This window comes from Pan paniscus, chromosome 18, assembly GCF_029289425.2.
Source record: "Pan paniscus chromosome 18, NHGRI_mPanPan1-v2.0_pri, whole genome shotgun sequence".
NCBI lineage: Eukaryota > Metazoa > Chordata > Mammalia > Primates > Hominidae > Pan > Pan paniscus.
Window position 1 is genome coordinate 14,769,193 of NC_073267.2, and position 17,504 is coordinate 14,786,696.

General features: G+C 42.5%; 1 protein-coding gene across 9 annotated transcripts in view; it reads left to right on the forward strand.

Annotated features, from left to right (window-relative positions):
* The window catches only part of MRTFB (myocardin related transcription factor B), a 196,311-nt gene that overhangs the window by 162,277 nt on the left and 16,530 nt on the right, over positions 1-17,504 (forward strand). For all 9 annotated transcript variants that reach the window (XM_055100469.2, XM_034939815.3, XM_055100472.2 and 6 more), the window contains 5 exons: positions 1,335-1,472; positions 7,419-7,666; positions 12,703-12,835; positions 13,648-14,682; positions 16,202-16,357. In XM_055100469.2, coding sequence (XP_054956444.1) covers positions 1,335-1,472; positions 7,419-7,666; positions 12,703-12,835; positions 13,648-14,682; positions 16,202-16,357 — 1,710 coding nt within the window. The remainder of the gene's footprint in view (positions 1-1,334; positions 1,473-7,418; positions 7,667-12,702; positions 12,836-13,647; positions 14,683-16,201; positions 16,358-17,504) is intronic.

Below are 17,504 nucleotides of genomic sequence, written 5' to 3' on the forward strand. Positions count from 1 at the left end.
TAGCCCTCCAAGTTTTCAGGTCATTTATTTTAAGGAGGAAAAATACAGTTTGCTATTTTAAAATGCAAATACTTTAACAAGATTTTGATTGGTGGTGTAGTGAATTTAAGAGTTGTTCAGGGAAGTGGAAGTGATAAAGGAGGACATTTTTCCTTAAGATAAGGGTGGTATAAGTAAGTCCAAGTAGTAATCAATATGCAAATTTTGACTAGTTTATTACAATAGTAATTGTTCTTTACAATAAAATACTTAAAATCTATGTAAAGTAGATTGCTAGTGAGAATTGATAAAACCTAGTAACGCCTTCTGTAGCTTCCTTTGTTAATAATATGTGACTCCAAACTGAGATTCAGCAATTGTTAATTTTGGCCTGGGTAACAAAGTAGCTTCTTGTTTTAACTATGGAGAGATAATGTTGTCGGTAAAACAGATCAGTCTTACCAAAATATATTCTTCAAATCTTCTGTTGCAAGAAATGGGGGAATATGGTTAATGAGAGTTCTAGTCAGATTTGGAGAGAGGAACAGAGGGTGTAAAGCACATTTATGGATACATGGGTGGCATGGGCATTCAGGAAGGATGCTGCCGGAGGGTAGGTCGAGTGTGATGCAGAGAAGCCTGAAGGTCGTGTTTGGATCAGCCAGGGTCAGCATGACCTGTATAGCAAAGGGACTTTATGAATACCATGTATTGACCAGGCACAGTGGCTCATGGGTGTAATCTCAGCACTTTGGGAGGCCGGGGCAGGGGGATCACTTGAGGTCAGGTGTTCAAGACCCAGCCTGGCCAACGTGGTGAAACCCGCATCTCTACTAAAAATACAAAAACTAGCTGAGTGTGGTGGTACATGCCTGTAGTTCCAGATACTTGGGAGGCCAAAGCCGGAGAATTGCTTGAACCCAGGAGGCAGAGGTTGCAGTGAGCCAAGATCACCCCACTGCATTCCAGCCTGAGTGAGACTCCCTCTCAAAAAAAAAAAAAAAAGAAAAAAAGAATACCATGTATTGTTTTGATCATATATACAAGTGTCTTGGACTTTTCTTTCCCTGCCAATAAAGAGTGGGTTCTGACTGTCTTTTTGAGAAAATACTCCAGTATCGTCAGTCTAACCTTACTTGGCTTTAGTTATTCACTGCTCTTAAAGACTAAATGATTGGCTCCACTGAGGCGTAAAGCGTGTTATTCCACCATCTGGCCTCAGACATAATCATATATTTTTCCTTTGCTTCTTTTCTAGTGGGCTTAAAAACCAGGTCATTCCCTTGTAATTCTAATTTTTCTGTTTTTATGATCATTAATTTCACAGACTTGTTCCTTTTTGCCTTTTCCACCAGTTTGCTTCAGTGTCCCCAACAGTTCCTGAATTCTTGAAAACTCCTCCAACTGCAGATCAGCCTCCCCCACGGCCTGCAGCTCCTGTCCTCCCCACAAACACTGTGTCCTCAGCAAAGCCTGGCCCAGCACTGGTGAAGGTGGGTACTTCGGATACACCCTGGGTTTGGTGGCTTTATTTGTGACTCTGTCTATAACCCTGTGAATGGAAGACAAAGGCATTTATCCAACTTGCTCAGCCTGCCTTTTAGCCCAAAGTCTTAAAAACTAAGCCATGCAAAGACTTGCTAGACTGGGGTCTTCCTGTTTGAAATTGTGCTATAGTCATAGAAAAATGGCACAAATTTTGGTCTACTTAAAACACTAGGGGCTGGATGCAGTGGCTTACCTCTGTAATCCCAGTGCTTTGGAAGGCTGAGGCAGGAGGACGACTTGAGGCCAGGAGTTTAAGAACAGCCTGGGCAACATAGCAAGACACTGTCTCTACAAAAAAATCAAAAAGTTAGCCAGAGGTGGTGGTGCATGCCTATAGTCTCAGCTACTCAGGAGGCTGAGGCAAGAGGATCACTTGAGCCCTGGAGTTTGAGGCTGCAGTGAGCTATGATCACACCATTGCACTCTAGCTTGGGTGACAGAGCAAGACCCTGTCTCTTTAAAAAAAACAAAACCAACTACTGGGGCTATGCAGAAAGCCCTGGTTCTGCCACCCAGGCCACTAAGATGAAACAAGAGAAAAACAGATTTAAACTTTTTAGAATTGTGTTTAGAACTTCTAGATATGGTGGGTGAGGAGAATAAAGTGAGGAATAGTTTAGGTGAATATAGATCTCAAACTTTTAAAACTAAAAAAGGATATTACAGTTAGCTAACTTCTCACCACCCTTCAGATGGGGAGACTGAGGCCCAAAGAAGAAATGACAAAGCCAGGAAGGGTCCCAACCTCCCGAATCCAAGTCTAGCTCTCTCCTGCCTCCCCCACCTGTTGGAGAACTCTTCTGAGGCAAGGGAGCATCTTTCAGATGAACACAATGCATATTCCTCACGGCCCTCCGTCCCCGGGACTGTCCTTGTCCTTGACCTTTCTGGAGAGAAGGCCCTTGTCAGCGTGGCCGAGTATTGGTGGCTTCAGGACATACATCAGTGTGTTTCCCCATCTTCTGTTGCTTAGCATTGGAGTCGGAAATTCCAGAGGGTTGCAAGTGGCAACCCTCCCCATGAAATCAGTTTTATACCTCCTCTCCCAACATCCCCACGCATGCAACCCCGACGGCACAGAGGGTCTGCGTGCACAGGCCTCCTTCCCTGCCGATCCTCAAACGGGTTCTCTGCCTCTCCCTCTCTCTGAATGTCTGCTCTTCACTGATGTCTTTAAGGAAGGCTTTGGTTCTAGAGGAAGAAGCATTGTTTAAGAATGTGAAATTCAGGGGTTGGTTAGATAATTCTAGGACTATGCCAAGAGAGGAGGGGACAGGAACACATTAGGAAACAGACCAGAATTCTTTCAGTGTTTCTATAAGGAAAGCTGTTTCCCATCCTTCACTTGTGGGGGCTGATAGGTAGTAGCAGATTCCATCTGAGGAACACTAGTTATTATGTTTCTGTGCCCCTCCTCTACAGGTGCCTTCCTGACAGTGGCTGGGACAATTATTTTATCACTCTACAACGATTATACTCGAACCGCATTTTGAGTGTAAATTATCCTAGACCCCGTTCATTCTTATGATCAGTTTTAAAAGACTAAAAATAAAATGTATAGCCAGGTGCAGTGGCTCACGCCTGTAATCCCTGCACTTTGGGAGGCCAAGGCAGGCAGATTGCTTGAGCTCAGGAGTTTGAGCCAGCCTGGGCAACATGGCAAAAACCCATCTCTATAAAGTGTACAAAAAAATTAGTTGGGCATGGTGGCACACACCTATGCTCCCAGCTACTCGGAGGCTGAGGTGGGAGGATCACTTGAGCCCAGGAGGTTAAGGCTGCAGTGAGCCGAGATCATGTGCCTGCACTCCAGCCTGGGTGACAGAGTGAGACCCTGCCTCAAAAGCAAATAAATAAAATGAATTATTGATAACGAAATAAGAAGGTAAATAGCTAATTGATTAATATTGTGGGATTGAAGGAATAAGTGGGGGAAAGTGTTTTCTGACATCGAGGTATATACCTTAAGTGCCTGATAATTAAAGTGATTTCCAATTAGCATGCACATTCACGATTCATTTGTTGAACGGATACTTATTCAAGCACCTTCTATGTGCCAGGTACTGTTCTGGGTACTAGGAATAGATAAAGCAAGGAACAAAAGATCACAAATCCCCACCCTTAGGGTAAACAGACAACCAAATATAGAGTGTGCCGGGTGGTGATGAATAATGTGAGGATGGGGGTGCTGGGGAGATAAGGAGAGACGTGTCTTTTAAATGAGGTGGTCTGGGGATACGCAGATGACATTTGGACAGAGGTCTGAAAGAATTGAGGGTGTGAGCCATGAAGATATCTATCTATGGGAAGAAAATATGACCAAGGCAGCCAGTATCACTCCAACAGCAATGGCCGAGGCAGACAGGGTGTGGCCAGAGACCAGCGTCTGTAGAGCCTTGTAAGAAGTTAGGCTTTGTATTACTGCTAAGGGAAGGAGCTGCTGTAACATTTTTGAGCTGATATGTTAGAAACAGTAGGGCGCAAAGGTAGAAGCAGAGACAGGTAAAATGCACAGCAGGAGACAGTGGCAGCTGGGGAGATAACAGAAGTGGTTGGATTCTGGCTGCATTTGAAGGCTAAGCTGCCAGGATTTGTGGACAAGTTGGATATGTGGTGTGAAGAAGAGGAGTTGTGAACCATCTACTGTTGTGTGTCTAAGTGACTAGCAACTTGCAGTTGCCACGTCCTGTAATGGAAAGGAGTACACCTGGAGTGTGAGGTGCTGTGCAGGCACCACGTGATGTCCTAGAGGCAGCTGGATAGATGAGTGCAGACCTTAGGAGAGAGGTCTAGGTTGGGAATAGAAATGTGGGTCATCAGTGTATAAATGGCATTTAAAGCCATGAAACCCGGTTAAATTACCTAGGGTCTAAGTACAGGTGAAAAAGCTGTGCAAGAAGTGAGTTCTTGGGAACCTCCAACATTTTAGAGAGGAGAACCAGCAAAGGAGACTCAGCAAAAACAGCTAGCAAGAGTGAGGCAAGGCAGCCCTGAAGCCAGACACGATGTTTCAAGAAGAAGGGAGAGGGCAACTGTATCAAAGGCTGCTGTGCCTCAGTTAAGATGAGTGCTGGGAACTGGCCTTGGTTTAACGTTGAAGCACAGCGACCTTGACAAGAACAGTTTCTGAAAGCTTAGTTGGAGTGGGCACAAGAGAGCCTGAAAGGCAGAGCTGGAGATGGTATTATAGAAAGCTTTTCTTGAGAGCCCACAGAAATGAGTCTGTAGCTTGATTAGACTGTAGGGTCAAGGAAGGCTGTTTGTGATCCAGTGGGAGTGATCCAGGAGAAGAGTGGGGAACCACAGCCAGGTGTGGGCAAGGGAATACAGAAACCAGTTGAGGAGGGAAGGGCCAGCCTGAGACAGCAACACCAGCAGGAAGGAAAACGCAGTCTCGGTGCAGGCAGGCACTCAGCTCTGTGCTGATCACTTATATGTTCTCAATGTTTAGGCAGTGAGGTCATCAGTTGACAGTGAGGATGGGGGTGAAATACTATAGGTTTGGAGAGAGAAGTAAAGATAGACAGTATTCTGTAAGAGTAGGAAAATTAAAGGACCAGAAAAATGTAACAGGATGGCCACGTAGCACTGATGAGCCCTTGAAGTTGGTGGTCACAAGTTTAAAGTGAGACTTGTCAGCATGGTTTTATGTTTTTCCTGTAGCCACTTTCAGTTATATGAGTACAGGCATGAAGTGGACCACTGGTTCTCAGCAGGGGTAAGTTTGCCTCCCACCACAGACATTTGGCAATGTCTGGAGACGTTTCTGGTTGTCACAATGCGGGGGACGAGGTGGGTGGGTGGAGGTTGCTAGGGGTATCTAATGCGTAGTGGCCAAGGATGCCACTGAACATCCAACAGTGCACGGGATGGGCTCCCACAACACAATTACTTAGCTCAAAACATCAGTAGAGACACTGTCGAGAGGCAGAAGGAGACAGCATTAGGTAAGGGTTTTGCCAGGTGTGTATGACAAAGGGGGGACTGTGCAAGTGAGGGGACCGTGGGATATAGCTTGGTAAGGAGGGAAGTGAGGAACATGTAAAGGTTGTAACAGAAAGGGATTGTAGGTCTCAGTGGCATCAAATAATTGTTGTAGTTGGCATCCTGGATGGAGTGAATTGACAAAATACGTGGTGGGTATCAGAGATTGGGATGCTGGGAAGCGAGGGAGGTTCAAATAATTACAAGATCTAGGCTATCATCACACAGTGACTGGCTGAGAGAGGAGATGAGATATCTGGAAGCAATGAAGTCAAGGAACTAAGAGACCAGAATGTTAGAAGGATTGTACATGTGGATATTAAAATCATCAAGAACAGTCACGAAAGTTATGTTGAAGAAAGTAAAGAGCATTGGGAGTGTCAGATGTGTCGTAGAAGTCAGTAAAGAACTAGGAGGCCAGGTCCTGATGCTCAAGTCTGAAAGCGTGAGATGAGATTAACAACCAATCATTTCCAATACATAATTACTTTTTATAAATTCTTATTTACCAGTGTTTAAAAATAGGCTCCTAGTTAATTGGATTATATTATGTCCGGTAGTATGCCGGTAAATGTTTAATAACTGGCTGGGCTCAGAGGGCAGATTATAGCCTTTGCCAATTCCCATGGTGTAAATATTCCCACAGTGGCCAGTTTCAGGCTACTACCGGTGTGATATTGCTGAATGCACAATTGGGAGAAACAGCACACGTTTGGTTCTCATGAGTAAGAGCTGGCTCCAGCACCCCGCTGGCTATGTCCGTAAACTGTTATGTAAAAATGGCCATAAAAATCTTGTTGCAGAATCATTCTTTTATACCAGGGATTTAAGAATTCATGACATGTCAGATGAAGAGAGAGAAAGGCACATTTCTAATAAGCAGATATGATATCATCCCAATTATATTAAAACATATCCAAAGGAAGGATATAAACAAGAATGTTAATAGTCACATTCTATGAATGTTAGAATAGCCTAACATTAGAAATGAGACTATTCCTAACCTGCAGAATGCAGTGAGTTTTGTTTTATTCTTCTTTGGTTGCAGTGTCCTAATTCTTTGGATATGAATATAGATAATGTGATCATATCAATAGCTACATTTAATTGAGTACTTCTCAAAGTCTTTGTATTAAGTTGAGTATGTTCCCTACAGAAGCTTAGCAATACTTTCGTATATTTTCTTTTTTGTTTGTTTGGATGGGTTTTCTTCAGATGACGCTATCTTAGAATCTGAATACTGAAAAGTATAAAGTGATCTGATAACTTAAAAACTGAGAAGACAACAAGACCTCAGGAAAACATCATCTGATTCCTAATCTTGAGATGAGGGGTACATGGTCTCACATCCCAGTTTCAAAGGAAAAATGTAGTATTTGAAAAATTTTCAAATTCATGTTCATATCATTCAGTATTTGTTTTTGTATTATATTGCTTGAAGATAGTTTATATTCTGTTTTCTTCTCATTGGAAGCATTTTTTCATTTTTACATATTCTCCACAGAATTTTTAGGTATTACATGGTTTTGGTGAAGTATACTTAACCTTTTCCCATTGTATATTTAGCATGCAGCTTGTTTTTTACTAGGAGATTGTATGTGTAAGCACTTGGTAGTGTGTTCACACGGGACACCCAAGGTCAGCGTGCATTGAGTTTGAATAGCTCATGCTGAGCATCTTGCCCATACCCTGAGGGAACAGTGCAGCAGGAGAAAATTTATTGGTCAAAGTTAATATGCAAACGTTTTCATGGCTTTTGAAACGAATTTAGCATATTGCTTTCCAAAGTGGCTGTACCCGTATCTAAGGTACATTTCTTTTTAATTTCAAATCATTTAGTCACGCAGTACAAAAGATTTTATGTGGTGACATCTCTTTAAATGTTATTTTCTTTTTCTCAAAAATAGCAAAGCCATCCCAAGAATCCAAATGACAAACACCGTAGCAAAAAGTGCAAAGATCCCAAACCACGGGTAAAGAAGTTAAAGTACCACCAATACATTCCACCAGATCAGAAGGGTGAGAAGAACGAGCCACAGATGGACTCTAACTACGCTCGCCTGCTCCAGCAGCAGCAGCTGTTCCTCCAACTGCAGATCCTGAGTCAGCAGAAGCAGCACTACAACTACCAGACCATCCTGCCTGCACCATTCAAGTACGGCGGGGCCCATGCTATCCTCAACGCGGGGTTTTCTGTGGTTTTTTATGAGGAACTATAAGTTACCAAAAGTTGAATGTTGTCATTTATTTGTGCTCAGTAATGATTTTCATTTCTTTGTTATCAGAGCTTATCACACAGTGTCTGAAGTCCACATGGTGAGAGTGGCCTGCATTCCATTCCAGTTTCTGTCCTCCAAAATAGGTTCTGAATTTTTACAAGTTAGAAATGCCTTTTCACAATTATTCATCCAGATTTGCCTATTATTAGAACACCAAAATAGTACTAGATGCTCTGAGAAAAGCGTAAGTAGTATAATACCTGGCATAAACAGCTAAAAGAAGAGAAGGATGGGCATGAAAGCTGGAGTGGTCAAAGGAAAGCCTGGTGGAAAAGACAGGATCTTTGGATATAGAAGGCTCGAGAAGGGCCTTTCCAGGCACAGGGGAATGCTGTGAGCACTAGTACAGAGGAAGGAATAGAGTAAGTAGTGCCTCTTCATTGGAAGGTGAGACAAATTGCCTAAACAAAGAATCTGATTAATTTTTAAGTAAAAAGTGGAAGACAAAAATCGAGTACAGCCAATGTCTAAGGGGACTTGAAGCTGGGCAGAAGACCTTACTCAACACAGCAGATAGACAACGGAGTGCTTCAGAGCAGGCTGCTGACGCGGTGAGGCCAAAATATAAGAAAAAACAGCTGGATGCTGGTGTTGAAGGGACGTCTGGAGACAATGAAGAGCTCTGGCAGCAGAGTGAGTGTTTCAGAAGACAGTTAAAGGCCTTGGTGACGAACAACTGCGGAGAAGGAAGGTGTTTTCAAAGTTTGAACCCAACTGTGGGGGACGGAAGGGAGTGAATTCTGACAATTTCTGAAACTGAATTCACAGCAAGACATCAATGGCTAATTTTAATTACATAATAAAGAAAATTTCTGGATATACATTCCCAATATGCTTTTTCTGGGAAACAGAGATAAAAATGCAAAGATCTTGTCTTCATTTTCCTCACTTTTCATGAAAAAGAAATATTTGCATTTAACTCTAGAAAGAGATGCAAAAGCTCATTATAATGAAAAATTATTAGCCATGATCAGGTTATTCAACTTATGATTATATGACCTGTAGAAACTTCTGCTTTCTACATGTCGCGTAAGCATTCCCTCATAGGTAGCCCCTCTTTTCCCTCTTAAGATTCAAATATCTTGAGGAAGATTAAACCTATTAGTAATTCAGACCTGATTGTGAAGTACTTAAATCTAAAACATCAGGGCATGGAGATGAAGAGAGAAAGAACTTTGTATCCAGTTACTATTTTAAGAGCAGGCAGGCCCGAGTGAGCTGTTGACATTGGAAGGGAATCAGGGGATACCAAAGAGAATTGGAAGAGAATCACAGACAAGCTGCTGCTACTTTGCAGCTTTGTCCAGGCCTTAGGGAGGCCTCCTCCACTGCCATCCTCCTTTGGCATTGGGCACCAATAATAATAATAATAATAATAATAATAATAATAATGTAATGATGTCTCACAGTTCCTACTTACAATGCGTTGTGCTTAAAACCGTGCATCATCCTCATCCTCGCCTCAAGTCTAGGAGGAATTGCTGTTATTGACCCCATTCCCAGATGAGGACGCTGTTAAGGTGAAAATCCCAAAGGATTTTTTTTTATATCTTTGAAACAGTCTTTTCTGTAGTGAAAGAATTTGGCTGTGCGACTGGCTTTGTAGATAGGAAGAATCCATCAGAGGTGTGGGCTTGCTGAACTGTTACCAGTTCTTTGTCTTTCCATTAAGGCTTCAATTCCCCTCTCCTCCTCAGACATTCAGCACCTCTACAATAACCAAGCTCACCCAAGAACAGTATCATACAAAAAGACCCAGGATATTAGAAGGAGAAAGGACACTTATTTTTGTGTATTATTTAACCACAAAAAGAATATAAGTCCTGTTCAATTTCCAGATCCTAAAAATGGAGGCCTTGTTTCCTAACGCATTGTTTATATTTATCAAAATTCCATTACAAGAAACTGAATGTGGAAGTCATAGAGTGCCCATAGTGGTGGGATTTTACCTGAATCATGTAGCCCTTTGCCACCACAAAGGAGCAAGCGCCCAAAGGGACTAGGCTTTAGTCCAGCCCAGCTTGTCTGCACAATGGGAGGTCACTGGAGGTCCCCGAAGGCCACTGCATCCCTCTGAACTCAGGTCTCTCATCTGCCGATCACGTTCGTTAGCAACCTCTCTCTTTTTTCTCCCCTCTATTGATTTGGGAGAAAAATAGATTAATATGTTTCTGTTATTTTAAAGATTGAGTTAAATACCAAACTGTTCATTTTAATAGGTAGAGTATTATAGAATCTCAACAGGAAAAAAAAGACATCATGAGTAGAATAATTACATTCATTTTCAAGGGGGTAATACCACTCACAAGGAAGCAAAAGGTGGCTCAGCAGGGAGATTACTCTTACATAATAAAGCACAGACTTACCTGCGGTCCATAAACACATGCTTTATGTCTGTGGTGTTGAAACTTCATGGGGAGAGAGATGTGGAGAGAAATGTCTAAAAGGCTCTTTCGGGGGACAATAATGAATGAAAATAAGGTGGAGAAACACTGATTTAAAGAAAATGTTTTCATAACTCTGAGATTTTACAGTTGAATTTTTATAAAGGATAATAATGATGCATAAAATATTTGCCACTTCATCCAATGATAAGAAACTTCATCCCAAAGATTTCAATTATTTAACTTCAACAAAATTCAGCCAGGTTTTAGAAGACCCCAAAATGAATGTCAAGAGTTAGCTAGTGACAAAGCCAGCATTGGCTTCAACCACAGGCTTCCCAGAACTCTTCAGAGAAAGCTCACCCAACTATGGCTGTCACCCCGTAGGCACTGTCACCTCAAATCCCTGTTTCAGAATGTGGAATTCCAAGTCTCTTGGCTTCAGCACCAAGGCTTTGTGTGATAATAAAGCCTGAAGCTGCAATGGAATCGGCTGTACGGTAGCAACCATCCAGAAAGGAAACACCACTGTTACCAAGAGTATCACAGTTGGAAGATGTTAGGTGGGGATCTCGTTTTAATACTGAAAGTTTAGGGAAATTAGTACAAAGCACCTAACTGTAGTAGAATTTGACAAGTGATGCACCAACTTCTTTTAAGTAAGCTTTTTAAATTGAAGTATAACTTACACACAGAAAAGTACATAAATTGTGAGTGAAAATTGATGCAAAAATAAATACACTCCTGTATCCAATACCCAAACCAAGAACATTTTCAGTACCCCAAAAGCCCCCTGTGTCTCCCTTTTCCATGATCATCCTGACTTCTATCCCCAGAGATTAGTTTTGCCTGTTCTGGGCTTTTTTTTTTTTTTTTCTGAGACAGAGTCTCGCTCTGTCGCCCAGGCTGGAGTGCAGTGGTGCAATCTCGGCTCACTGCAAGCTCTGCCTCTCGGGTTCACACCACCTCCAGGGTTCACGCCATTCTCCTGCCTCAGCCTCCCGAGTAGCTGGGACTACAGGTGCCCACCACCACGCCTGGCTAATTTTTTGTATTTTTAAGTAGAGACGGGGTTTCACCGTGTTAGCCAGGATGGTCTCGATCTCCTGACCTCATGGTCTGCCCGCTTCAGCCTCCCAAAGTGCAGTTTTGCCTGTTTTTGAACTTCATACACATGCAATCTTACAGTACACCTAGGTGCATCTTTGTTGGTGCTGATAGCAGTTCATTTTTGTTGTTGTTGTTTAATATTTCGTGACTGACTATAACGTAATTTAGCCATCCAGCTTACTCTTGATGCGTAGTTGGGTTGCTTCCAGTTGGGGCTATGAGGAATAACCCCACAGTAAATAGTCTGTGTCTTTTGGTATACATACATGTGTCTTTCTGTTAGATGTCTTATCTAGGAATGGAATTGTGGGATCATAGGATAGGCAGATGTTTTCCTTTAGTACTACGAAAGAAAAGTTTCAAAGAAAAGATGTTTTTCTTTAGTACAGTTTTGCAAAGTAGTTGCATCATTCACAGCTCTGCCAGCAGTGTGTGATTGTTCTGGTTGTCCCAGGTACTTGGTATCAGTCTTACTCATTATATCAATTCCACTGAAAATGCAGGGCTATTCTGTTGTGATTTGCAATTTCCACATACCTAATGAGGTTGAACCATTGTTCACTTATTTATTGACCATTGGGATATACATTCTTGTGATACATCTGAGATTTTTCCCCCCACTTTTCCACTGGGTTTTCTGTCTCTTTCTTACTGATTTTAAAGACCTCTTTATATACTCTAGATATGAGGTCTTTGTCAGAAATATGTATTACAGATCTGTTGTCCTGCACTGTGGCTTGACTTTTCACTGTCTTAAAGATGTCCCTTTTACTTAGTGCTTTTTATGTGCTGTTTAAGAAATCTTTGTCTACCCAAAGGCCATGAAGATACTATCCTGAGTGTTTTTCTGAAAGCTTTATTTTCATAATTCACATGTAGATTTTGGGAACAAGGTGAGATGGGGCCAGTCAAGAGCCATGTTTTTTTCTGTGTGAATTTCCAACGTAGCATGGCACCATTGAAGTCCCGCCCTCTCTCCACTACATCACAGTGTCCTCTTTTTGGTAACTCAAGGGTCCGGGTATGCAGAGGGCCATTTCTGGATTTGCTGGGGGTCTCTCATTTGCCTGTTGTTCTGTCCCTGTATCAGCAACATCACACATTAATTACGTGTTGATGTCTGGTGGTGTGACTCTTCCAGCTTTGCTTTTCTTCAAGGATTCATGGCCATTCTTGGTCCTTTGCATTTCCATATAAAGCTTAGAATCGCCTTCTAAATTTCCGTCACGCTAGCAAACAAACAAAACCTGCGGGGATTTCATTGAGATCTAATGTAATTGGTATCTTTACAATATTCAGCCTTCCAATCCATAACCATGGTATTTTTCTCTTCATAAGTTAGTCAAATTGTTAATAGAAGCAATGTCAAATCTAGAAATTATTTTATTATAAACTCTAATTTTTGCTTTCTTTTGAAGGCCACTCAATGACAAAAATAGTAACAGTGGGAATTCAGCTTTGAACAATGCCACACCTAACACACCAAGACAGAATACATCTACTCCCGTGAGAAAGCCAGGACCTCTGCCTTCTAGCCTGGATGACTTAAAGGTGACAATTGCAACTGGAGCTTATTCACCCCTAAGTACCACAAACATGTAAATGATTTGCCAGCGTTGTCTAGCAGACATTAAGTAGTTTTCAGTAGACATTCAACTTTACCAACAATATGATAATCTCTATAAAAGGTACTTTCTTTTTACTTCCACTAAGTTTTCTTGTAAAACAACCAATAACTGTCATTTACTGAGTGTGTACCTTGTGCGGGCACCTACCAGTCCTGCTGGATTCCAGAGGCTGTGATTTTTTTCTTCCCTGCTCAATGCCAAGTTTGGGAAAAGCAGGAAAATGTAACAGTTAAGAATATGAGCTCTAGGGCCAGCCTTTTTAGGTTTCTACCACAGCTCAGCCTTCTATTATCTGTGGTACCTTGAGTGAGTGCTTCAACCTCTCTCTTCTTTGCCTCCCGATCTGTAAAATGGGAAGAATAATGATACGGACACCTCATGGGGTCGTGTGAAGACGAGTGGAAAGAGTAGAGCACTTCCAAAAGTGTCTTGCACATGGCAACTACTCAATAAATGCAGCTGTATCATCATCATAATTCCTGGTAGTATCTCTCTGCTTTGACGTAAAAGCGGAATTACCCTCTAAAAACCCTTACCGTATCACTGGCTCCTCAAGTGCTTCTAGTCTGTAGTTATCTGTTTCTGTGTGCTTAAATACAAAACCAGTTCTACTTTCAGGTGTGCCATAACGCAGAGTTGTCTGACAGACATAGGCACCTTTCCCATCACAAAAGCGTACTGTAGATTTGCCAGAAAGCTCTAATACTAAGAGATCTCCTTTGTTTGTACCTCCAGGTATCAGAACTGAAGACAGAACTGAAGTTAAGGGGTCTGCCAGTGTCAGGCACCAAACCGGACCTCATTGAGCGCCTAAAACCCTACCAGGAAGTGAACAGCAGCGGCCTTGCTGCTGGGGGCATCGTGGCAGTGTCATCATCAGCCATTGTCACCAGTAACCCAGAAGTCACTGTGGCCTTGCCAGTTACAACACTACACAACACTGTGACTAGCTCAGTCTCTACTCTCAAGGCAGAATTGCCACCTACAGGAACCAGCAACGCAACCCGTGTGGAAAATGTTCATTCCCCTCTGCCCATTTCACCATCTCCCTCCGAACAGTCCAGTCTCAGTACTGATGACACAAACATGGCAGACACTTTCACCGAGATTATGACCATGATGTCGCCTTCACAGTTCTTGAGTTCATCTCCTTTGAGAATGACAAATAATGAAGACAGTCTGAGTCCCACCAGCAGCACTCTGTCAAACCTGGAACTGGATGCAGCCGAAAAGGATCGCAAGCTTCAGGAGAAAGAGAAGCAAATCGAAGAGCTGAAGAGGAAACTGGAACAAGAGCAGAAGCTCGTGGAAGTGCTGAAAATGCAACTTGAGGTTGAAAAACGAGGGCAGCAGCAGCGGCCCCTGGAAGCCCAGCCCAGTGCCCCAGGTCATTCTGTCAAGTCAGATCAGAAGCACGGCAGCCTTGGCTCCTCCATCAAAGATGAGGCCTCACTCCCTGACTGCTCCAGCTCCAGGCAGCCCATCCCAGTAGCCAGCCACGCTGTAGGCCAGCCCGTCTCTACAGGTGGCCAGACCCTTGTTGCCAAAAAGGCTGTAGTTATCAAGCAAGAGGTCCCTGTGGGCCAGGCAGAGCAGCAGAGTGTCGTCTCGCAGTTTTATGTGAGTTCCCAGGGACAGCCACCGCCTGCTGTTGTTGCTCAGCCCCAGGCTTTACTGACCACGCAGACTGCTCAGCTGCTGCTCCCAGTGTCCATCCAGGGCTCGAGTGTCACCTCAGTGCAACTCCCTGTAGGCAGCCTCAAACTCCAGGTGTGAAGTGTGTCTTCTAACTACTTTGCCTTACAGCATGCATGGAATGCAAACCCTGCTAAGGAAGGCACCATACCTGAGCTCTTCCATAAATGCGTCCAGAGCAGACCCCACAGAGAAAACGTATGCATGTGTGAGAGGGTTATTCAGAAATCTGAATATCTAGCACTGTTTTTATATAGTGAAAACAAACACAGGATGCTTTTCTAGTCCTGTTACCTTTTCCCTTGAATGAACACAGTATCATCCATGCAGACATTTTTTTACACACCAGTGACATGATCATTGTGATCATAGTCTGCCGCTGAGCACTTTCTGGCAAGGCACAGCATCTAGTACTTTAAATGGCCGGCTTCACTTAATCCTCCCTTCTCCTAGAAGATCTAAGTGATACCACCCCATCTCTGGATAAGGACGCTGAGGCCTAGGAGTACTCAGGGAGTTCCCCAAGGATGGAGCTGGCATTTAAACCCAGGTGTTCTGCCCGCAGAGCCTTTATTCTTATGCCCATTCTTATAGAGGCCTAGGAGTAGTCAGTGAGTTCCCCCAAGGATGGAGCTGGCATTTAAACCCAGGTGTTCTGCCCACAGAGCCTTTATTCTTATGCCCATTCTTACATTCTGCCTCCCACATTTAGTTCTTGAAAGTCACTGCTTATATGAAGATGTCTAAACTAAGGAAAATGTGACCACAAATTTAGGAGTGAGGATGTAACTGAAAGAGATGAGAAAACACTGATGAGCATGAAATTCCCTTTTGTGCGTACATAACCTATGTATTTACCGTGTCATGCAGTTTTGGTAAGTTTTCACCAAACATGGAGCACGAGTGAACAAGAAACCATTTGAAGCAGTGCTCCTCAGCCTCGACACCCAAATACCTGAAACAGGCGAGAGGAATCATCTCGTACCCCTGTGGTTAGGAGGCAGGGCCCACAGACCCTTTGGCAGACGCAAAAATTCTGATTCCTCTGTTTTATCTTTAGGGTATCTGTGAAATTGAAAGTCTATTCCATAATAAATCCTTAAATTTTTTGGTCCAAATCTTCCATTGCTGTAGTAGAAACGAGAACCGTGTTTTTATCCTTGGGTCTGAGGGCGCCCTGGCCCCATTGCTGGCTCTCCCTAGGGAATGCACACACTGCTTGCAAGCAGCAATTGGGACAGTTAGGTCTCACGAGTTTCCTTGCTGTTATTCAAGTATTACAGTACCTGAGCTATTATGTGTAGAACTGCCTTAGGTTCTTATTATTTCCATTTCCATTTTCTCAAAATTTTCAAATGAAAAATCTTAGCTACTTAGGAATAATAAGAGCATGCAGTGACTGGTCTGATGTTTCCCTCTCTGGTTTAGAATCATTAAAGTTTAGATTTCTGTGCAGATGAAGTGTGTATCTGTAACCTTGGTCTTATTTCATTTAGATACAATCCCCAAGTGACCAGTGATTCTACACCTAAGTTCTGATTTCTAACTTTGATTCTGACAATTAAATTGATGTTTTTTTCAATTCACCTCCTAGACTTCACCACAAGCAGGAATGCAGACTCAGCCTCAGATAGCAACTGCTGCACAAATACCAACTGCTGCCTTGGCCTCAGGCTTGGCCCCAACTGTACCTCAGACACAAGACACGTTCCCACAGCATGTGCTCAGTCAGCCTCAACAAGTCAGAAAGGTTTGTAAATGCCAAGGAGCAATAAAATGTCGCTGATTTTTACCATCCTCCGATCATCCATTCAACAAGCATCTTTGTAAACGCCCTGGGAAGCTCCTGTTCATTCTGTTCTGTGATCCATCTCCCATAGAATGAGCCTTAGGTCAGATGCCATTTGGCTGCAGATTTCCCAGTTATTTGGAATGGAGAAAGACCTTTTCATTACTGAAAGATAGCTCGCCTTCGCAGTTAACCCCTTTTCCAAGGGAAAGTTTCAAAAGTATTTGTTTTCAATCCTCATATATTAAATTTACTGAATTTTAAAATAAATGTTTTCAAATTAAACATACTGTGGAAAAAAAGGTATGCTGTTCCCTTGGAAAAGGTATTTGAAGATGAAAAAGATACTCCCAACATGTTTATGCTGAGTAAGATCTTGAAATACATTTGTAAGACTTTGCCATCTCAGATTAAGAGCCCAGAAGGTCTTATCAATTCCAGTTCACCATTGCCTAGGTGTTTGGCCTCATGCAGAATTCACTTACCTTCTCTGAGAGTCAGTTACCTCATCTTTAAAATGAAGTTGGTGGTCTAGGATTCAGTGTCCTCTACACAAATAACTACCAAAAAAATTCTCCCGCATTCCCCGGTAGCCAGTAGGGGGAGCTATGTGCACATCTCCTTGCCAGAAAAATCTTATGCCTCAAAAATAGGTCTTACTCTTTTAAACCTTGAAAATTATTAATCCCAGAGTTTTACTCTTCAACATGAAAGAACCCAGGTAATGAGTTGTGCCTGTGATCTGCCTCAGGATAGTGTGAACTGTCTGGGTGAAACCAGCTTTGGGGACAGCTGCAGTCACATGTAACATGTGTGCTGCTTCAGAATCTCCTCTGCGAGAGGAATCATGGTTGTATGTTACTGAGTTTGGGGAAAGCTCAAAATACCATTTTAGTGTAATTAAAAGCTTAGTAAATGTTCCAATGTTAAGATAATTTGTTTTAGGGAGGAAAGGAAAAAATAATATGTAGATAGGATAAATAAGGGCTTTTTCACTAAGTCTCTAAACACTAGAATTAGGAATCATTACTTCTAGTTTAAAGGAAGTAATTTTTTACCAAATTTAAGGAAATTTAATTTTTTCAAATAGGAGTATATTTACAGAACT